The sequence below is a fragment of the Paramormyrops kingsleyae genome, chromosome 1 (genome assembly GCF_048594095.1).
Source record: "Paramormyrops kingsleyae isolate MSU_618 chromosome 1, PKINGS_0.4, whole genome shotgun sequence".
In the NCBI taxonomy this organism is placed as follows: Eukaryota; Metazoa; Chordata; class Actinopteri; order Osteoglossiformes; family Mormyridae; genus Paramormyrops; species Paramormyrops kingsleyae.
Window position 1 is genome coordinate 22,832,366 of NC_132797.1, and position 23,644 is coordinate 22,856,009.

Below are 23,644 nucleotides of genomic sequence, written 5' to 3' on the forward strand. Positions count from 1 at the left end.
TTTACTTGGTTTTCTAGTTTGCCAGTTACGGATGTGGTACTAGTCAACAAAACTGTCATCGATCCAGGTCTCAACTTCTTATATCAACTGCTTCAGTAAATATCCGGCTATGGAAAAGGTGTAAAATTCTAAACCACGGTCATAATTATTGCCGATCAGAGGCTGCTAGGGTCACCGTAGTGACAGAATGGGTCTTCCAACAACGTTGTCCATTTGAGAGTTGCGTCAGAGGTGGACGCGTGCATTTTCAGGCTGCCAGACTGAAATAGCACCGCAAGTAAATGTTTGGAAGAGATGAGGATGCTCTGCTCCCTGACTGCTGTTTGGCAGGCGAAGCGCAGTGAGAGGCCAAGAAATCACTTTACTTCTCCCAGGCATTTATTTTCTTTTGCCCCAAAACTCTCCCTGGGGGATTTTTCTCTTCTTGGATATCTTGGCCGGCTGTGGGGAGTTTTCCCTGCAAGCCAGGGAGTTCCAGGGGAGCCACACGCTCCCAAAGAAGCGGCCCTCCGATGAAAATATACTCGGGGCGGAGAATGAAGCGTTTTTAATTTTTTTCCACAGGCCCCCTGACGTTCCTCAGTTCGATTCCTAGACTTCACTAAATTGATCTGGTGATTGAACCGCATGGCGCTCACAGCAAACAATCCTGCTGTGTTCAGGGTAGTTCATGTCTTTACAGCTCTTGGATTGGTTTTTAGAGTTACGCAGATTAAGCGTGAGGTGTATTAAATTCTCAAAACTCCCCTTGTAAAGTTTGCATTTAATTACGAGCATGCTAACAGTCGCTGCTATTGTTGCTGAAGCTGATGCTGAGTTAGCATTTCCATCTCTGCGGTAGAGGGTTCAAATCTGAGGCCAAAACACCAGTCAAAACGTTGCTTTAGTCAGCTGTTGTTTGGAGTCCCATTATTAGGGGAACTACATAATATAGTAGTTGTATCAGCACAGAAGTTGCATTAGAAAAGGAGTAATGCTACCCAAGGAGTCGCAATATTAAAGGAATCGTGCTAAAGGAGTCACATTAGCAAAGGAGTCATGTTAGAAAAGGAGTTATATTAGTAAAGAAGTCACATTAACAAAGGAGTCATGTTAGGAAAGGAGTCGTATTAGTAAAGGAGTCACATTAGCAAAGGAGTCATGTTAGGACACAGATGTCCTGGAGGGCCAGAGCCCTGCACATTTTTGGGTTTCCCCTCATTTAACACACCTGATTCAACTCCTTGTGCTAATTACCATGCAGCTCTTGAGCTGAATCATTTGTGGTGGAACAGGGAAAGAACTAAGCTACACAGGGCTCCGGCCCCCTAGGACCGCAGTTTGACACCCCTGTATTAGGAAAGGAGCTGTATTAGTAAAGGAGTCTCATTAGCAAAGGAGTAACGTTGATAAAGGAGGAGCATTAGCTATGGGGTCGTGTTAGTAAAGGAGTCAAGATAACAAAAGGGTTGTGTTAATAAGAGTAACGTTAGCAAAGTCACCTTAAAAAAAGGGGTCATTTAGTTAAGGAGTCGCGTTAATAAAGAAATCGTTTTAATAAAGGAATTGTGTGAGCAAAGGAGTTGCATTATTAAATTCTGCTTCTCTGTCGACACCCCCGCCATATTCAGATCAGCTACTGCAGGATGTGACCGCAGATGGTCAAATAGCAACGTGGCTCTACCATCATTCACCACTCGATTGCTGTCCGCACGGGGGTTTCTTTAGGTCTACTTGGGGGACTTAAAACTGAAAACTTTTAACCTCAAGCACAGATCCTTTACTATTTCATATCCTATTGGGAGGGATTGGCACTTTATATGCTGAAACTGGCCAATAGGCAGGGATTGACATAACTGGTACGCAAGTACGCATTCACATTTAAAAGCGATTTACATGCGGCAATCGATTGTTGTAATGCGTATATATTTTATGTGCATTTGCGCTGATATGACAAGAAATTATTATGCATTTAGACCTTTACATGCTAATTCGTACTTCATTTGCGGTATAGAGATTAAAACGCATGGACGCACATAAAATACATACGTATTTGCGCTGTTACATTAATCGATTGCTGCACATATCGATTTTAAAGGTGAATGCATACTTGCATACCAGTTATGTCAATCCCTGCCTATTGGCCAGTTTCAGCGTATAAAGTGGTTTTCAAATATTATAAGACAAAAGTGTGGTATAAATTTTGGCTGCCACTTTCAACTAATCATATGTTCTTTGCGGTGCAACAATGTTTAATATAATTATCTAAATCTCATATTTAACCTGCAATTGATTCCATTAAATTGAATCAAAACTATTTTCACCTTAATGATCTCAGTGTTCAGGAATGTCTGAATTTTGGTAGGTCTTGTTTGTACATCCAGCTATTGGGATTTTTTTCCTACAATATAACAGTGATTATGCAGTATTTAAACTGTAGTTGGACTTGCTCGCATCATCGCATTTTGTAAATGCCGATTTACTGACTATATTATTTCTCTTTCTTATATTACAGTGGAACCTCGGATTATGAGTAACGCGGTTTACGAGTGTTCCGCAAGACGAGCAAAGATTTTTAATAAATTTTGACTTGGAAACCGAGCAAGTCCTGGTATCATCAAAAATCATATGGCACACATGCGCTCCTTGTTTTTCTTGTTTTTTTATGTGCGCTGGGCTTCAAAACAGAAAGCGCATGCGTGCGCTTCTTGTTTTGTCGCCAAGCGCACGTCATCACAGCTGAATCAATGGTTATTCACTTTCTCATGCTGCGGAATTGTGAGCAATTGTCTCCCATTCTCGGTCTCAGTCGGCATGCCTCACTCGTATAGTCAAAATTTAGTAGAAAAGCACCACCTGAATAAGGGCGTAGCAGTGCGAGCTATGAATCTATTTAACGACAATGCAATGTCCACATTTTTGCGAAATTGAAAAGGAGGCAAAAGAGGCTGTCATTGGATGGGTTCCTTGTTTAAGTCGCACAAACAGAAAAAGATTCCAGTGAGCCAACAGATAGCAGTGATTCCGTTAATTATAGTGAAAGTCGTCCTACAAAATAACCCTCCTCTTCTCCTCTCTCGTCTCCCTCACACCATCCACGATTCTTTTCAAAGGTAAAGCGCAGGTTAATTTGTTTTATGTATTTTTACTTTATATTTTGTATTAATAATTTTTATATGAATATTTTTGAGTTGTGTAACGGATCATGAGTTTCCATTATTTCTAATGGGAAAATTCGCTTTGATATACGAGTGATTTGGATTACAAGAATGTTTCCGGAACTAATTATGCTCGTAAACCAAGGTACCACTGTATTTTTCTTAATTTATGTTCTATGTTGTTTGTGAATATATGCACCTATATTGCCAAGACAAATTTGTAGTACATGCAGGTGTACCTGGCCAATAAAATTAAGTCTGATTCTGATTGCGATATGTCAGTGAAATGTAGCAGCAATGATGACACAGTGTCTGACAGCGTGAGAAAGTCATGTTACACTATGCAGTGACTTCAGTAATTGTGACACGGCATGTGTGACTCCCGCAGAGCAAACCTACCAGCGAGTCGGCCGTGAGCAGCACCGGAGACCCCATGCATCACAAGCGCTCCAGGATCAAGCCGGACGAGGAGCCGCCCAGTCCTGGGGGGGGCAGCGTGCAGGTGAGGATGCCAGCCCCAGCCCCCCAGAAGCCCCCTGGGCCCCCCAGAAGTCACCCCACACACATACACTCAGTTACTTTAAGTGTTACTCCTGAGGTCAAAGCACATACACACACACACACACACACACACAGGTTTTTAATTATATCTTTATGCAGACTCTCCATTCATTCCTATGGGGAAAACTCTAATCCCAACATGATGACCTTAACCCCTACCCAGCCCTAACCTTACCCATAAGTAACCAAAAAACTACAAGACTTTTGGCATTTCTACTTTTTTGATTGCATTCACAGATCAAAATAACAGGTTTTTATTACATTGTGGGGGACATTTGGTAGACACACACACACACACACACAAGTTTCCATTTGTCCCATGTTCTGCCAGACTATTGATTTACCCTTTAATTGTGCTGCTCAGTGAGAATACAGCTTCTAAAGAGTGTCACTGTTTTCAAAGTCTCTGAAAGTAGGTTTTTTTTTAAAACTTACCAAGTAACACAGAAATAAAAGCAGTCAGGCAGTAGGTGTTGCTAAAGGACTTAGCATGTCTGTGTGACCACGTCCGTATGGAGGAGCAGCTGCCTGCCAGCATTCTTCTGAATGGGTCTGTCCCCCCCCCACTCCTCCCCACCATTTTCAAGTCTGCCCCCCCTCCCCAAATACCTTGTAGTCATGCGTTCCACGACCTTTGTAGCCACATGGCATGCCAGGCTAATGTGAAACAAATGTATGGGACAGCCCGTGAACATCTTACTTTTCGGCGGGGGGAGACCCCTGCTGTGGGGCGGGGGGGCGGGGGTATTCTCCCCGACGGAAATGCAGGGCTTGTTCTTGTTGAGAAAAACTGTCCTCATTTGTGAGTGTCTGCTGGACTTGCACACAGCTGGCAGCTTGCAATTATAGCTGCGTGACTCTGCGTGTATGTGACAGCATGCGTACGCGTTCCTGCATGCTTCAGCCCTAGTGAGTTCAAATAAAAGAGCCCAGTTTGGGATTATGTTCCCATGGCCACGGCACGGAGCCGTAAACTGGTACATGTCCCTGAACAGCCAGCCCTGTCCCGCGCTGACATCCACTTTTCCGCTCAACCGAGGGAGGACTTTTATGAATCACAGCTGTGAACAGAGGGGAAGCCTCCTCCCCCTTCCCAAGCACCCCAGACATTTTAAGTTGACAGTGAAATACGCTTGGGATAATGGAACAACCAGCAGATGGAAGGGGAAGGAGATTCCTTAAATCCCTAGGCCTCTCGTGGGCACGGATCGGGTTTAACACAAGGCCAGAGTTTACTGGGACTCAGAGGTCTCTGAAAGGCATCTTAATTCCAGTAGGCCATGCCCGTTTTTTTTTCTTAAAACAACTGCATCTTTCTCTCCCCGTCAAGGGATTAGACTCATACACGTTGGAATGTTGATAAAACGATTTAGTATTTTTGGCAAATGGAGCTCTGGGTATCTTTTCTTTTTTTTTGAATCGGTATCGTGTTGGAATGTTCCTCAGGTGTGTTGATGGTGGGAATGATCAAAAACAGTTTGTCGGTTGTAGGAATCCCCCCTTCACATTTTTAACGAGGGAAGCATTAGCGCAGGTCCCCCTGTAGGAAAACGTGTAAAGATTCTTTGGGTAAAAGTCGTAAATAAAGAATAAGGGAGTTAATTTAAGGATTGAATGTATCGGATAGCTAGCTCGTAAACTCCTGGGGATTCCTGTCTGGGAGGTTTCTCCTGGGACCTCTTTTCTCTACTCCTGTGTAACCCCCCCCCCCACCCCTGCGTAACAGACACTAAATACCCTGCTTCCTTCCCTCCTTACCCCCCAACCCCCCCACCCACAAATTGGCACTGGTAGTATATTTATCAATTGCTTCTTAATTTTTAGCTAATATCTGTATTAGCTACTATATATATATTTATTCCAGCCCTATATGCAGCTGCTGTCGTACTTTTTATTCGTGCACGTAAACATCGCATTATGTATATAAACACTAGTGTTCCGCCCCCCTGTTTCACACTTGCCTGTGTTTTGCACTTTAAATACTGTAAAATCCTTCCACCATCTCTTGCTGTCTGTATGTTGTACCATGGTCCAAATGTGGGGGGGGGGTGAGGCTATGTCATGTGACTGCATATGTGTATATGGATGGTTTGGCAATACACCCCACTTGAGTTGACTTGATTGTGTCTTGATGTTTTAGGAGCAGACGGAGGGAGTGACCCTGGTGAAGGAGGAGGGTGATAAGGAGGAGGGGAAGCAGGAGCCTGAGGTGGTCTACGAGACCAACTGCCACTGGGAGGGGTGCTGTAGGGAGTTTGACACCCAGGAGCAGCTGGTGCATGTGAGTTTGTACAGGTCTGCGCTCACCTGAGTGCACCTACACGCATGAGCCACCCATATGGGGGCAGAAAGGGGGACACTAGGGGGAGCCCTTGAGTGCATGAGCATGGATAATGGTAGCTTTGGTCTGGAGAAACGGGGGGCCCATTCAGTAGACTTTTTCTGGGGCACAGCCATTTGTTTGTTGTTTGTTCACATGCACTCCCATACCCGGGCTAAGTCACTGTGCCCGTGATCAGAAGGTCACTGGTGATCAGAACAGTCACATGTCCATGGGCCCTTGAACAAGGTCATTAACCCCCAACTCTGGGGGTGCCGCACATTGGCTGACCCTGTGCTACAACCCCCAAACTATGGAGAATAAGGTGGGGTTGGCAAAAATAACAATTCCAATATACCAGTACTCATACTTGTGCAAATGACAAATAAAGGATTTAAAAAATTTATTTATTTTAACATTTGCACTAAAACATGCTTGGTCATGCATGGAAGTGCGTGTCAAAGTTCCTGAACACATACATTCACAAGAGAATCACCTCAAATGGAATTTATTCCTGATCCTTACAATTTCTTTTTTAAAATAGTCAATGGAGAGTATAAGTTTTCCTCCGGTGTTCTGATTTGTTGGTCTGATAAGAGGTGAGGACGTTGGCATTGCGCCCAAAGTGAGGACCGCCCATACATTGTGGTGATGCTGTACAGGGAACGACACCGTCAGAGGCAGTCAACGCCCTTCACATGCAGATACATGTAGATGACGTATCTGTCTTCAGTTTAGCCCAGAAACTTCATGAGATCATAGTGCTTTCGTGGCATCTGAGTCATGTTTCATGTTGGGCTACAAACTCAGAACTCTTAGAACATCTTGGTATTCATTGAGTTTCTGTCACACCTCATCTCAAGAAGGACGTTAAGTGTGTGACAAAGCTCTGGTCAAATGGTAAGGACAATAGATTGATGAATGGATAGATTGTTGGATATTCAAACATAATTATCAACCGTTCTAATAATCTTGAGTTGCTGATTGGACACATCTACAAATTGATGGATATTTAACACAATGAAACGTTGTCATCTGCAGCTATCTAGTCTTCAAAAGATGTTTTTATATTAGTTTATGTTTTAAATGTAAAAGTGGTTACATGACAAGCAGATACAGAAAATGGATGGATGGATTGACTTGTTTAAGTTGACTAAACCTACAATCTTCAATCCAGCACTGTTGTGTCTGTTGTCATGGCACAGCACAACGCCTTTGTCGGGATGTATATTGAATGTATCCATTGCAATATTTATTATGCACCTTTATTTAATGCTTTTTTTTTTGGATTCATGGGCAGAATAGGAATTATCCAAAAGGTGAACACAGGACCAAAGCTGAAAAACTAGGAAAGAGTTTTCCGAGAGGTTTGACGAGTGATAAAAGGGAGTGAAATAATCTCTTATTCAGCCACTAACGCTTGTTGCTGAGGGGGTTCATCTGAAGGCTCTGATTCTTCTCGATCCGGAGAGCTTTCTCCTTGGGCCGCTGGGGCACAGCGTACGAGTTAATCTATGGAGTCGCTGCTCAGTTCTCCGGCGGTCCCCCCCTCCCCCCATGCTGAGAGGACTGTAATTTCCTTTGTCGGAAGCCGCTAGCAAAGCAGCCAGGCTCCCGGGTATCAGCGACCCCCCCCCCCCCACCCCGACCGCCTTCCCGCCAGGTTCCCCCCCGGTGGCTGACCCAAGCTGTCACGCCTGACCAGGCTGACCCTGTGCTTTGCCCTTCCGCCCCTCTGTAGGATCATCTTACGTCCTCGTCTACCAGGTGAGGGTGAAGCGCTTTAGCCAGAAGGGCTACCTCTGCTAACGGGGAATTCACACTCACGTGTCCTCAGCATAGGGCGTGCGGTGTAATTCTCAGCATGAACAACTTGGAATTTTTGTTTCACCTAATGGGACACACATTCATGCATTTTGCAGGACATGTAGTTCTGAACATGTATTATATTCATTTCAACAAACCTCCAGTTACCATATGACTAATGGTGACTTCTGGAAACGTGCCGGTATTTCTTACCCATTTAGTGTGATGGTGTGTGAAGTATTGCTATGACATTAAAATTCTTACGTTACGTTGAAGTATGTAACATGACATTGCATTTAGCTGCAGAGTTAGCTGGTGGGTCAGCACCTCATGGAAGTTTATGATATTCCTCACCTATATGCTCTCCATAGTCAGCCATCTTTAGTCCTGTTATGTTATGGGCAGTTGATGAGGTGTTCAGCAAAGTTTAGATAGTAAATGTAAAAGCTCTGCCAATGTTGATATGCACACCATGCTTCAGCTGATCAGAGGCCTGTAATCTGTTTCGTTCGACTGTTACAGTGGGACTGGACTCTTAGACAGAACAAGGTTGGAAGAAACTTGGATATGGCCTTCAATCTTCGAGCTCAGCATAGGGCTACTAGTCAACATTTCTTTACTAGCTAATAAAAGTAAAGTAAAACTTAAAAAGAAACACTAACTCAGCATCAAAAAAGTTATATCTCAACTTGATGTTCAACACTGAGGAATTTTCATAGAATTAGAAAAATTGGGCCTCTAATGAAAAGGAAAATCACTTGTCCTCATTTCCATCTAACCATTACTGGCCAGTTTTTGATGGCTGCTGGTTTCTGGCTCATTATGCATGCATCGGGGCATTGTAGCTTACTGATTATTTGCTGTCAAGCAACGCTTCTGGAATCCAATGTTATCGCCATCCAGTAAATCCGATGTCCGTAAATCCAGTGAGTTTTCGGCCCTTACGGAGAAAGCGGCAATCTTGGGTTTATCACTGATTTTTCCGTGTAAGACTTTCACATTTATTTGATCATTTTGAAACTTGTGCAGACGCCCAACACTTCTATTCTTAAGTTTTAGATATAATTGATATTCCCTCAATGATTCAGGATCGGGGCCAAGCGGCCTGCAGGTTTTTGAACCCAGAGATGTTTGTGTGGATGAGATCTTATACATATTATGGCAGGACGGTCCATAAAAGGGTTGCCCGGTTGGTGAAGACTTCCTGACTGCGACTTCTGGGAATGCATTTAAGCGATCCCCGGCCCTTCCTTTTAACTGCGTCTATCCCATCAGCACACCCCCCCACGCCCACCCCATTCCCACACATCTGATGGAAAGATCCCAGGCTCTCCACGGCTGTCTATCTGCCGCCTGACACCCCTATCCGCTGGCGGCCGCCTCTCCCCCTATCTATAATTGATATCCCCGCTGTGGAATAGGCTGCCGTCCGCATTTTGAAGGGCTTCGCTGAAAGGTTGGGAAATCTTGACAACTTCTTGCCCTTGTTTCCGCCGGGGGGGCCTCACTGCCCGCCCCCAACCCACCCAGGCAACCCCAAAATGAGCAAGGGGGGGTGGGGCGATGGGAAGGGGAAAGTGAGCCCCTGCTGGGGGTCAGGCTTCCGTGTCCGACCAGGTGGCTATTGTTACCCCCCCATTATATAATTTTATAATTCTACATATTCCGGATCACATGTAAAGTGCAGGGCCCCCTGAATCTGCCGGGGAATCCACGGCCCTGCTGTGCCCCTCTCAGTCTATATGTATGTATTCTTTTTGTCACTGTTTTATTTTTCCTCTTTATATCCTCACGCTGATATGGTTGACATGCTTATAAAAATATTCACCCACAGAGGCCCTCCTCTCTAATTTGCCCGTGCGGAGTGAAAATGGTCTTATCTCTGTGGTCCCCGGTAATAGGATAAATGCCGTATTGGGACCACAGTGGTTCTCTTCAAAGATATTCAGTGTGGGGGCAAATTTCCATATATTAAATGTTTAAACAAATGTATCACCCTCTTCTGCTCGTTTCAAACTGGACCATTGGTGAGAGGAGAAAAAAAAACATGTACACAGCAGATCAGAGATTAAACGTTTATGCCTGAAAATGAATATCGTGCTATAATTCTGTATTTATGGAACAGAATTGAATAGAAATAAATACATTTAATTATAGAAAGTACAATATATATACAAAAATAAAACAAGCGCTCCTCATTGAAAATGAATTTTAACTGATTTCTTTGGTCTTGAAGTAATCGCCAATCAAAGTGTTTATGAAAGGAAGGCTAAAATGAGGGGTCTCCATGAACAGCCCGTTTGAACCCGGATCCTGCCGTGCTTCTAGAAGGTTCTTTTTCAGTGTCAAAGGCAGGCCTTTCCCCGACACTGAGAAGTGTTCCTTTATCGTTCATATTTAATGCTTTTGGTTCGGCCGATAAGATAAGAATCATATCTTCACAATTTAACTCACTTATCTTTTCTACCCAGTTGGCAAAAAGGGGGCGCCTGTCAGTTTTTTTTTTTTGTTCGTTTGTTCGTTTATTTAATTTTTTTTTATATCCGCTTTGCTTCCCCCTCTGGCCCTGCCACTTCTGTTTTTTGTCATTTTCTTTACCGTGACTGTCTCAGGGTGGGTGATAGATATGAGCGCCATATTGAGTTGGGCATCTCCATGGGCGGCCATTGCTACCGTGTAATGCCCCCACGCCATTCCGGTGCGACCTGCTAAGGCTACACTACGCAATACCCCCCCCCCCCCCCACTCCTGGAGGGAGATAAAATGGTAACCCCCCCCGCTACCAGAAAAATATGAAACAAAGCTATGACTGTATCCCTCCCTCATGTTGTAGGGAGATAAACTTGGGCAAAGTCTAGAATTGCCCCCCCTCACCCCCCCTTTGCTTCTGGCGGGCGTTTTAATTGGTAAAATGCAGATTTTTTTTGATCGGGGGAAGGATTAGGCATTATCTGTCTGGAGTATCTTATTCCAAGATGAAAAGGCTTCGCTGAATTACACATGCCAGTTCCAGACCCCCCCACCCCCACACAGCCTCTGCACCCCCCACCACCACCTCCCCCTTGCCAGCCGCCAATCCCCCGCCCCCAACCTTTCCCCCCATCAGTCTATTCTTCCTCTTTCTTGTACAGAACACTTCAGCGATTGACATCACAAAGGGGGATGTGCTTTATTAGTTGCTGCTTGATAAAGCTAAACGTTGTTTGAGGGTCCCGCGGCTTTTGTGGAGTTGCCGTGTAAACAGGCCTACCCCCCACCCCACCCCATGCAATGTGCATTTGAATGTGTGTGTCTGTGTGTGGGGGGGTATTTTAAGGAAAAAAATGTTCGATAAGGAGAGGATGTGAGAAAATAATAAGAAGGAGATAAGGCGAGAAAATAGTTAAATAAGGCAATACATCAAACATGGGGGTGCATGTACTGTCTATGTGTGTGTGTGTGTGTGTGTGTGTGTGTGTGTGTGTGTGTGTGTGTGTGTGCGAGTGGGTATACCTTACCTTATGGGGACACGATGTCCCCACAATGTGATGAATACCCATTTTTAAACTCAACTTAATAAAAATCTGTGACTGCGATGAAAAAACTAAAATGCAAAAACTCTTGTATTTTGCTTGGTTACTTATGGTTATGGATAGGGCTGAGTAGGGGTTGAGGTTGTTATAGTTAGCGTTAGCATTTTCCCCATAGAACTGAATGAGCGGTCCCCATAAAGATATGTTTACCCGACATGTGTGTGTGTGTGTCTGGTTAGTATATGCAGGCTGCATCCATTCTGGCACATGGCCTGCTGCTCCGTATCGCTGCCCCAGGTGAAGCATGCGGGCAGAACTAGCAGCAGCAGCTGGGTCTCCTGGGCCATGTGTGCCACAGGGAATCCCCGAACGAGAGGGAGTCCCTCCGAGAGAGCAGCGCTTTTAGAGAATGTGGGGTCATCACCATCGATTTCTGGGGGGGGTGGGCATTTGGAGATAATAAGATCTAGGTGGGGTGATAACAAAGAGCCTGTGTCCACGGGGGATGGGGGGCATGCCGATTCAGGCCTTACACTCTGTGGGTCAAGACAGCACCTGTTTCTTTCAAATTGAGTTTATTCAAGAAAATTTTACGTGCATATTTATATATTACATACACACACACATACACACGTCATAGTGTGGTATGTGGCTCAGTAGGTTAGGCCACTGTGTCGGTAATCAGAGGGTTTTTGGTTTGAATCCCTCGGCTGCATAGTTACATGTCTTTTGGGCCCTTTAACAAGGCCCTTAATCAGCCACCCCAAAGCACAGTGGCTGATTCAGCACTTGGACCCCAAGCTTCACTCAACTGTGTGTGTGTCTCAAAGGAGAGCATGATGGGATATGTGAAAAGCTTTCAAATGTACATGCACTAGTGCAAATAGCAAACAGAATAACTCAGGATGCATGAAGCCCAGTTTACTTGAGACATGATTAAGAATCATCCCCCCAAACACCACATGACACATTCTCGTCCCGTAATGAATGAACTAATGGCAGAGCATATCGGATCCACTGATTAGCCTGACCGCCCAGCAGTCAGACCTGGCCAATGGGAGTGCTCGTTTTCCACGGCCAGGCCTGGAGCTGCCATCCCTGTGGCATGATGGCACGGAAAGGGACAGGGAATGGAATGTCCTCTTTCTCTCTTGCCCCTCCCAAACAGAAATGCAATAATACACATTCCTGTCGATTCAGGATATCGCGTCTGCTTTCTTTGTGTTCAGATTGCTCTATGAATGGCACTTTCGAGCACAGTAGACTTTCTGGCCAGATGTTGACTTTGTCCCGCGGGGGATTCTGTCTGTGTTCATCCTTTTCGCCCCCTCGTTTCCCCCCCGGGGATCCCTCACCCCCCTCCCCGATCCCTCCACCCATAAACACACCTGCCAGCATTATCCATTAACCCCTTTGCTAGTCAGCGTTTTAGCTTGAGAAGAAGTGAGGGAGGAATGTAAAAGAGCAGTGAGAGATGTTATTGGGACAGTTGTTTGTCCCTTATCCCCACCCTTCCCCTCCTCACGTGCTCCCTATCCCCCTGGCTAACCCTTAACACCTCCAATTGGAAGTTGCCGCAGCAGCACAACTGTCAGTGCTTGTCAAGGGCAGGGTGGTAGCCAATTGGAAGCGATGGGGTTATATCTGAGATTGGGTAACTGCCGGCTCTTGCTCTGTTCCTTTCCAACATTACTGCTTTGTTTGGCCAAATGAAAGGAGGGTGGAAAGAGTGACAGCTGTGGGAGAAAGAGACGACGGAGGGCATTCGTGTTTGTGGCTTTGTCAAATTTGTTCAGTGCCGTGCTCTCGGAAACGGCGTGAGGTTTTGTTAATTACGGAGAATCCTGAGGAAAGATTTCACAACGGTCAACAGGAAATGATCTGGAAAAGCAAACCAGAATGCATTTGTGGTAAATATAGTCCATATTTCTTTAATTATATTAAAGCTACATTGAAGCATTAAACCCTGTTGTACTACAGTACTGATGAATTCTCAAATCTGATTGGTCAGAAGGGTGTTTATAAATTTTCTGTTACCTCACACATATTGCCAGCCAGGCAGATCACAGTAGTAAAATCATTGCTCTATTATAATTTTTAATTAACTAACATCACTTAAAATTCCAGACATATAGCACAATTTAAATTTAACGGAAACTAAACAGAAATGTTTGGTCATTGGGGGAATAAATGTAAAAGTGAAAATAATGTCTTTAGGAACAGCTGTGTAAGGCAGACGTCATAACTGCGGCAGAAGCGGGTTAATGCATTCCAAGCCGCGCATTATGCATTTTTAAAAGCACGTTGCTGTGCATTGGCAGGTTCTTTGCCTCCGCAACCATGCATTTAAAAACATACAATAGACAGCTTGACATGCATTGGCCCTTAATATAAAACACACCTTATGACTCTATGTTGACAAAGTCTTCCTCTGTCTGCCGCACTCATCTATCTCTGCTGAGTTTTGAGCAGTCTGTACGGGAGGAATATTATACAGACTTTACACCGATGCCACTGTTTGACTGGTGTTGTCTTTTTTCTGTTTTGAGAAAAGATAAAGTCCCTCCCATGTATCATCAACCTTTCGAGTGCGGAAAGGTCTCTCAGACCTCCATCCATCCATTCCTCCATCCATCTTCTAACCACTGATCCTGCTCAGGGTCATGAGACCCGTCAGATTTCTCAGACTGAGATTTCTTGCCTTATTACATGTGCGGACCTTCAGACCCATCGTGCGTTTTTTTTTTCCCCAGTAGTTTTCCTTCGGCGTCTCTGAAGGCCCTCTTGTGGTCACTTTATGTAATTACACCAATTAACAAAATATATGGTTTATCGGGATGTAAAATACGCCCAAGGGATTCCTTTGATCACAACAAACAGAAACAATGTGGCATGGCTTCAGGGTTCAGAATAACAAAATGTTATGATGGGCCCTCATTTTATTGGGATTACAGGGGCTGGGTCACCTAACTTTCCCATCATTATCCCTCTACAGCTAGTATGATTTGTCATCTCTTTAACACTCTGTCAAATATATTATCAATCATTTTTTGTATTGTTAATTTGAGTTGACTTTGGTCACATGACCCACCATTCTGCTGAAATCTAACAGGCCCGCTCAGTACCCATTGATCCAGAGGGGCCACATTTCCTTTCAGAGTTGCCAAAATGTTTTGAGGTCCATCTGAAGCTAGTTTTGGTAACTGACATGAGCTGCCCCTCTCCTCTTGCAGCACATCAACAACGACCACATCCACGGGGAGAAGAAGGAGTTTGTGTGCCGCTGGGAGGAGTGTTCGCGGGAACAGAAGCCCTTCAAGGCCCAGTACATGCTGGTGGTGCACATGCGGAGGCACACGGGCGAGAAGCCACACAAGTGCACGGTGAGAGAGCGTCCACCGCCTGATCCTAGATCAGATTCAGGCTGATCAGGCCTGCAAAGCAAAGAGTGGCCATAATTCATACAGAGGGCCCAACGTTGTCATTAGCCAATGATATTTGTGAATTAGTGAATGACAAGGGAAAGAGCACTGCGGGGGCCAATCAGCTTTCAGCTGGGACCAGTGCCCCTTTGGTCTCGCCCCTGAAAGCAAAACAAAAGCTCCTTCCAGCCTGAAGTGGGATGTGTGTCCATCCTCTAAAGATGGATACCTATGTAGAAATGGGCCCGAATCATGCTCGTCCTTTCTTGTAGATACAACACGATGAAAATCGATGAGAAGACATATTGATTTTGAAGCTTTCCTTGCTGCCTGTCATGCTGAGCGATTTCCATAGCCTGCAGTGTCATTCGTCAGCATGAGTGTAAACCAAACCAGAGAAGCTGACATTTAATTTAGGTTCTCAGCTGCACGAGTTTTGCGTCTTCAGGTTGGCAGCTTTGTAGAAATTGCACGAATGTTCCATCAGGGGTGGGTTTGTTGTTTCTGGGGCTCCAGTCAAAAAGTCCCTCCCCCCCGCCCTCAGATATTTCAAAAACTAAATAAACAGCTAGTGAGTAGAGTCAGAAGATTGTAGCTAGCTAACTGGTTAGTAAAATGTGCTTTAGCATCTCCTGAGTAAGGAATGCGGAATTTGTAGTGTAGGGACTGTTTGTGGCCAAGAAGTGCATGTTTTGGGTGATGATAGACGCTGCCCCTGTGTGCTGTTCTCTGTGTGGGGGGGAGCCCACTTACCCGCCATCTTCCACCCATCTTTCCTGCAGTTCGAAGGCTGCACCAAGGCCTATTCACGGCTGGAGAACCTGAAGACCCACTTGCGCTCGCACACGGGCGAGAAGCCGTACGTCTGTGAGCACGAAGGCTGCAACAAGGCCTTCTCCAACGCCTCAGACCGGGCCAAGCACCAGAACCGCACGCACTCTAACGAGGTCAGTAGACTCCCTGCCCGGTTTTGCTGAGTGTAGACAGATGATACATGTTGAAGGCCTATCTAGATGCTCGTCAAAGCGCCTGTTCCCTTTATGTCAAACATATTCAGCACATGCTAAGTGATACATACAGACAAGCACTAGCCTCACAGTTCCAGAGTGCTGGTTATAATACCTGCCTCCCTTATTGTGCAATTTGAATACTCTCTCTGTGAGTTGCATGGGTTTTCTCAATCAGTCCAAAACCATGCTAGTGGTTGTTGTTAAACATCCCCCCCACCTTCCTTTCCCCCTGTAGAAACCATATGTCTGCAAGATCCCGGGCTGCACCAAGCGCTACACGGACCCCAGCTCGCTACGCAAGCATGTGAAGACCGTGCATGGGCCTGAGGCTCACGTCACTAAGAAGCAGCGTGGCGACACGCATCCCCGGCCCCCAGCCCAGCCCAGGGAGCCCCAGCCGCCAGGCCCTGGGGGCTACCCGGAGCAGCGGGAGTACGGGCGTTCCCTCAAGCAGGATGAGTGCCTTCAGGTCAAGTCCATAAAAACCGAGAAGCCCATGGTATGTGCACTCGTGCCCCGGTGATAATGAATCCATAACCCCTTTCAGTTAGGACACAGTTCTTATTATACATCGGCTTGTATGTTTAGCCGAGGTGCGACGTCTGGTTTCAGCATGACCCTGAGCATGGGTCATGGAACCGGGGGGAGCATCATTAACTTATACAGCATCATCAAGAATCCAGTGGTGAACAATGATAGAAAAATATATGACTAATTCAATGCCAACCGAGACTTTATTAGTAATATCCCGAATTAATGCCCATGTCTTAAAAAAAAAAAAAACATTATCTTTAGGTGAGACAAACGATGCTGGTTACTCATGAAGTGTTGTGATTTGAGATCTACAAGTTAACTGTATTTTTTAGACTGTTTATTTAGTTTAGATTTTACGCCCCCCCCCCCCCCGACCGATACCACCCCCACCCCCGATGGCCACCTGTCTGAAGGTGGCATCGTTGCTGACTCCAAATGTCACATGACTGCTCAGCCTCGAACCTTCTTAATAACTGAATGTTTCTTCTGCCCAATGCCTCGTGCATTACTCGGTCTCATTTCCTAAGGACAGTGGGTAATCAGGTGAGGAGGGTGTCTCTCTTTTCCCCAATACTTCTCATCCATCCATGTTCCCATCCACCACATCTCTCTCTTGGTTTCAGAACTTCACTGCCGGTACCCCAAAGCATCTCAGCAAAGCCCGTTCTGAATCATGGTCATGGGTACTGGGGGGAAGGGGTGGTCAGCCATGTTCATTACATGACAGGTTCATGGGCAGGAAATCATCTGATCCCAAGGTACCGAGTCTAGCCTTCAATGTGACAAATGACTCTTGAAGAGGCCCCCTGCATGTCACGAGATGCTGTCATAGCAAAACCTTTCTTATGGCTGGTCCATTTTGGCTTATTGGTGGTCCTGAACCCCCCTCAGAGCCCTCCCCCTCCCCATTTCAAAGTAGAACTGAGTGGGGTGCCGTTGGGGCGGCACGCCGTGGAATAACGGATGACGGACAAAGGTTTGTTCAGTGCATTGTAAAGGAGAGCAGTGTTTAGGGCAGCAGAACAGGGCTCCCTATTCATCGGTGCTGATCTTAATTTAGTAAAAAACCCAATTAGATGGCATCTGGCCTGAAAAGAAGTCATTGTTTGGCCCTCGTCTCCTTTGATGACAGCACAAATGGCTTTGCCTGCTCTCTGTGATGAGGGCTGTAGAGTTTGGCCTAATCCAGATTGATCTCATTGTGGCTGCCATGTTTCTCGGGCCTTGGGATGTTTGTCGCCTAAACGGGGTCGAATTGCAAACCAGCCTCCGTTTCAGACATTATTTCTGAATCAATCTGGATTTTCTGAACTCCCGGACCTCTGTTCCATAACATTTGGAGGATTTAATAACTTTTCTGTTGCTGAATGCCGTTTTTGGTTATCTGGACCTTTGAACTCGAAGTTTCTGACCCTTTCTGAACCCATCAAACACTTTGGCTTTTGTAAAATATCACTGGCATCCACAACTGGCTGGTCCATTGAGACATGGGAGGTAGTACCTTCTCTATGTTCGAAATTAAATTATGAAACAAGTGGCTTCATAATAACTCGCTACTAAAATTTATTGTCATTTAAATACAGGGCACATTTTCTGTCTTATTTGTGAAAAAAAATCACTCTTGTAATACTGTAAGAAAAATATCACCTGTTTCTTTGCCATATCCATGCCTTCATGCCTGACCCATCATCCTTCTTGTGCTGTGAAGCTGTCCTTTGGGAGGGGGTGGGTAAGATGCTGAGGGGATGTGGCTGGTATCCTGGTATTGATTTCCTTCCCAACCCTGCCCCCCCCACAGGCGTCTCAGTCAAGCCCTGGCGGTCAGTCTACATGCGGCGGTGACCAGCCCCCCCTCCGCGCCCATTCCCGCGGTCCCGTCCAGCTTGCTGTGAGCCGGGGTGGCGCCGCCGTCCATGAGGACGGAGGAGGCGGGGCCGGGGAGGACGAGGATGACGAGGAGGAGGAGCTGGAGGAGGATGACGAGGCCCCCATGGTGGACTCCACTGTGTCCGCCGGTGGCTCCCCTGCAGTGGCGTTGCGGTCCTGCCGTGCCGCTGGCCGTCCGCTGCGCTGGATGGAGCGCGTTAAAATGGAGAGGCTCAAGCAGGTCAATGGCGCCCTGCCCCGCGTCGTCCCGCACTCCCCCTCGCCGCCGCCCACAGGCCCCGCGCTCCCTCCCATCATAGGCAACGGTAAGATCGCCACAGGCGCGCTAACCATAAGGCAAGTCGGATGGCGAGCGATGTCCACGAATATCTTCCCAAAATTCGTCTCAATTAGCCGAGTTTATCAATGTACTACACGGATGAAAAATTGTAAAACACAAGAAACATGCTAGACATAAAAACATATACTATTAGCATCGACAATAAATAGATTGATTGCACCATCAGTCAGATTTAAAATCGAGGAGGAGAAGAGGTGGGTTTTCAGTCTGGATATGAAAGTATCCAAGGTAGGTGCAGACCTGGGGCATGTTCCGCAAAGCTGCATTTCCCAGTTAGCTGGATAACTTAAATCAAACATGGAATCTGTCCAATACTAGGAGAGGTACGCAACATTCCTATTGGACGATCCTTACATTTGTCTTAAGTTATCTGGCTAATGGGAAACATGATGCTCCGTGGAATGCCCCCCATCTTGAATGTCATGGAGTAGCCAGAGCAAGTATGCTCACCATTTAATTTTAGGCTTAATTTTAATTATACTAATTGAAGAACAAATTTCTACAGCATCATTGGCGGTCTCATCTCAAAAACAAAAAATGAAAACTTTTGGAAATATGCTCTTCAGTTGGCCTGGTCAAGGCCTCAGGGTTGCTGCGCTGTAGATTCAGAGACCCTCTCACCTATTGTGTTTCAGGCTCATATCTCGGCCGCAATGGGGGGGCGCCCCTGCGCCCAGAGCTACCCGACGGTGAGCTGACCATGCTGAGCCTGCTGAAGGACCGGCGTGACAGCGGGGGCAGTGCCACCAGCTCCGCCTACCTGAGCTCCAGCCGCCGCTCCTCCGGTGCGTCGCCGTGTTTCTCTAGCCGCCGCTCCAGCCAGACCTCGCAGGGCGAGACGGGCCCCCGTCGGCGACGCCACAACCTCAGCGCCACTGACTCCTATGATCCCATCTCCACTGACGCATCACGACGCTCCAGCGAGGCCAGTCAGTGTGGAGGCGGGGGAAGTGGTGGGTTGTGGAGCGGCACTAGCCCTGGGGGGGGTCTGGGGGGGCTTCTCAGCCTCACCCCCGCCCAGCACTACCGCCTGAAGGCGAGGTATGCAGCTGCTACAGGCGGGCCGCCCCCCACCCCTCTGCCCAGCATGGAGAGGATGAGCCTGAAGACCCGCGTGGCTATGATAGGTGACTTTCCGGAAGGGGGCCACCACACACTGCCCCCGCTGGTGTCACCGTGCCGGCGCAGCGATGGTGCCACCAACGGCTACGGCGGGGGGTGCGCGGGATATGGCCGCAGGAGCTACTTCCCCCAGGAGATCCCAGGAAATGGAGAGCGGAGGGCCAGCGACCCTGTGCGGACTCAGTCCTTGGAGCCCTTGAGCCTGCCCCGGGTCCAGCGCTTCAATAGCCTCAACAATGTACGTCCCCTGCCCAACCTCGGCAGCCCCCAGTTCCCAGGGACGGGAGCTCGGAATGCTGGCCTGCCAAGCTACACTGGCTCGGATGGAAATCCGCGACATGGCCTCCCGTCTCCGTGCCCACCCAGCATCAGTGAGAACCAGGCGCTGGAGGCCCTAGCCATGGAAGAGGACGTCCGGGGCCTCCACCTGAGCGATGAGGACGTGTTCCCAGATGACCTGGTGCAGTATCTCAGCTCACAGGAGCGGGTGGGAGTGTTTGACAGCCAGGAAGGTGGCTTCAGTGACTACTCCCTGTACCCTCAGTTTCCTGGTCTCCCAAAAGTTTCTGGCCCATCGCAGGGTTCGACTTACCCAAGCCCAAGACAGAGGGAGACAGTAGATGGCAGTGATGGGATGCCCATCCAGTGGAACGAGGTCAGCTCAGGGAGTGCAGACAGGTCCCCAGCGAAGCTGCAGCAGAGGTGCGCCCGCTGGCCGCCATCAGAGCAGCCTGCCAGCGATCATCAGTTCAGGGTGTTCGGTAACATGATGGTCCAGCAGCAGCAACAGCAGCCATTAGGTGGCTCCGGCGACCATCAAGATGCTTATCCTCTGCAGCAAACCGACTTCCAGGATACAAGCAGCATTGACATGGGTGTACCTCTTAGAAGAGCTACGAAGGCAGGTCAGGGGCAAGCGTGCAGAGTGAGCATGAGCAAGGTGGATATATCTTCTATGTCCTACCCAGAGATGCTCAAGAATGGCCTACCATATGGCTACATCCAGACCAAGGTTTCCCACAGCCTTTTGGGAGCCACACAGCAGGTCTGTCAAGGTCTGCAACCGTACATCAAAGCACAAGCTGCCTTGCAGGAGAAACATCCTGCAAGTCGGCAAGATGGCCTCTTCCAAGCAACTGGGATCAATCTCCCCTCCCAGATCCACCTTGCCCATAAGCCACTAAATGCGGATGCAGGCTCGACCAGACAACTGCCACAACTGCAGCACTACAGCAGCACGTTGAGTGACAGCAGTACCGCCCTTGGCCAGCAACAGTGCATGGTGAATGGGAGTGGCGCAAACGGCTCGCTCTCCACCCAGGTGTCGCAGTTGAAGCTGGAGGCTCCAGAAAACCTTGAGGCAAACTCCTGCTCAAAGGTGCAGCAGCAGTCCAGCTTCCTGGAGCAAGGCCTTGAGGATAATCGACTGTGCTTCGACCCGGCAGAACTCAAGGTGCCACCCTTCCCCATCCCTGAGGACCACTGTCTTCTGGAGACGATGGCTGGTGAGCCGGCATCCACAGGTGGCCCAGCTCTGCTCTCCCCGGGGGAGGATCAGGTGACCAGCACAGTGGGTAGTGGATCTGATATCCTGGACAACATGCTGCTGGACTTTGAAGCCATCCTGGATGATGGGTACGACCAGGACAGCCTGGTTTCCGGGTTCATCGGCTCCGGAGTCTTGCAAAACCTCTCTCGGAACTCATCTAGGCTCACGACGCCGCATGCTTCCATGGCATTCCACGGCTTGCCCACCGGCCACAACAATATGGCTATCGGGGACATGAGCTCCCTCCTAACCACACTTGCGGAGGAGAGTAAATTCCTGGCCGTCATGCAATAGCCGTTCTGTCCTGTGGGCAAATGGACAAGAGAAACAAAAAAGAACTTTTGACATATAAACCTAGGAAATGAGACTGAAACACATTTTATTTTTTACTCATCTCATCCCTGAGAGACAGGGATGTGTTACACTTATATATTCCTTTTCTGGAATGAAGGCTATTTTTGAAGCCCTTCTTTTGTATAGTTTCATCATAATGACGTTGGGGAGGGGCTTAGGTCTTCTACCCATCCGTTTCATTCAGTATTCTGTGTTTTTCTTTTCTTGTAAACTGTTGGTGTAAATGCATGTGCTAATCAAACTCAAATATAAACATGTAATCCACGTGCAGTGCACCTGCCAAGGGCACAATCGACCAAGGGTGAAAACTCCATGTATATCTGTCCAGAAAACTTCGGGTAAACAGGTTAAAAAAAAACGGGTTTGCTTACATTCGACTGGGACCCCAGAGAATGATCTGCACTATATATTCTTTATTGGCGTTATTGTTTTCCGTGCTTCCTGTTTTGGAACGGTCAGTGTGATTTTATCGCGTCTTCCAAGTGATGCCATCTTCTAAATGTTCAGTTTGGGTATGAAGTCCAAGAAACACAGGACCATTATACACTCACCAGTTTTGCAAACGCGTCACAACATCATACATTGATGCATGCTTTAAAGACTTCAACAGTCTGTATAGCTATCTACATGTATATAATGCTTTTCTACATTCTTGGGGAAAATCATATATATAACTACACTTTTACATTATATTTTCTTTCTTGTCTTATAATTCTGGTTCTAACCATCTGGAAGCGCTGAAATGCTTTCTTAAAAGACTATTCATGTGTGTTCACCTAATTATCGTTGATTTTACAAAAAAAAAAACAGCTAAAAAATTTGAAGAGTCATGTACAGATCACTCTTAATATATTGCAATTCTGCAATATGTTTAAATGGGATTTCCCTTAAGGAAACAGGAAGCAAAAAAATATATATTCATACATTTATTATGTATGTTAAGCAGCATTTCAACGACGGAAAATGCAATGACATGTCTACACGTTGAGATTTTTGTTGATTCCACAGTTAATCTTCTGTAATATTTTCAGTTCTTGACTTGTAGAGGAGTGCTGATCGCTGTAAAATTGTATGACGTTAGTTAGAAATCATCCAAATTGTGTTTCTTACGAATACCTCCTTTGCGTTACTGTGAGTGAACACAAAATACCCAACTTGAGTACTGAGTCTTCAAAATCTATTTGGATGTAGTTGTAAGGGGGCTAAGCCAAGTACTGGCATGAAATTCTGTTAAAAATCATACTTGTACTACTATTGTATTATTTTTGAAGCTTTCTTTTAATCAAAAATATTAGGTACTGATTTTTTTTGCTTTAATTGTACTTAGAATTCTGTGTGTTATTTGAAAAAGTGTTCCCTGAGGAAAGGAGTGAGATAGAGATAGTTATAAGGTATTGTGCCTTATTGCTGTGTACGATGTCTGAGAGGATAAACACTGCCAAACCTATAAAGTGTTAAAATGGTGCAAAATTTCAAAAATCGTAGACAACAGTAACTGTGTAAAAAAAGCAAATGGATTGTCACTCTGTTGGTAAATTATTGTGGTTAAATATGTAAAAATACTTGCTTTTTTAGTGTTTTTTTTTTTTTTTCAAAAGTTCTGATTTAAACTTATTGCATTTCTTGTCTCTGTTTTTTAAATGTGTAAATAAGTTCTGCTGTCTTTAGGTATGGCAGAGACCTAAAGAAGTATTGGGAAGGGGGGGGGGGGGGGGCAATGACTTTTATAGTTGGGACCCCGTGACGTTTAGTGTTAGTCCGGGCAGAAGTGACTGTAGCAGGAACGCATTACACAAACATTTACCAGCAGAACCACTTAGCTCTTTTATAACAGACAAGAGAATTTGTATGATTTTAATAAAAAAAAAATGAAGTTGTACTTGAAGCCTTGATTCATGTTGTCTGATTCAAAAAAGAAAGAAAACTTACGTGGTCTTTCCATTTCTCATGGGAATATCAGCACCATTTGGCAAATCAAATGAAATGAATAATAATAATAATAATAATAATAATATAGCTGAGATGTTATAAGTCTAGGTTCAAATAAGTTATAAGGGGAAAATCCCACTGTTGGTTATTTACAAACAAAC

At 46.2% G+C, this 23,644-nt stretch overlaps 1 protein-coding gene across 1 annotated transcript in view; it reads left to right on the top strand.

Moving 5' to 3' along the window:
- Positions 1-23,439, top strand: part of gli3 (GLI family zinc finger 3) — a 136,177-nt gene extending 112,738 nt beyond the window's left edge. Inside the window, exons 9-15 of the mRNA XM_072711760.1 lie at positions 3,526-3,639; positions 5,839-5,979; positions 14,570-14,719; positions 15,541-15,705; positions 16,004-16,267; positions 18,101-18,494; positions 19,165-23,439. Of these exons, the coding sequence (XP_072567861.1) occupies positions 3,526-3,639; positions 5,839-5,979; positions 14,570-14,719; positions 15,541-15,705; positions 16,004-16,267; positions 18,101-18,494; positions 19,165-21,494 (3,558 nt within the window). The 3' untranslated portion in view covers positions 21,495-23,439. The remainder of the gene's footprint in view (positions 1-3,525; positions 3,640-5,838; positions 5,980-14,569; positions 14,720-15,540; positions 15,706-16,003; positions 16,268-18,100; positions 18,495-19,164) is intronic.
- Positions 23,440-23,644: the final 205 nt, after the last annotated feature.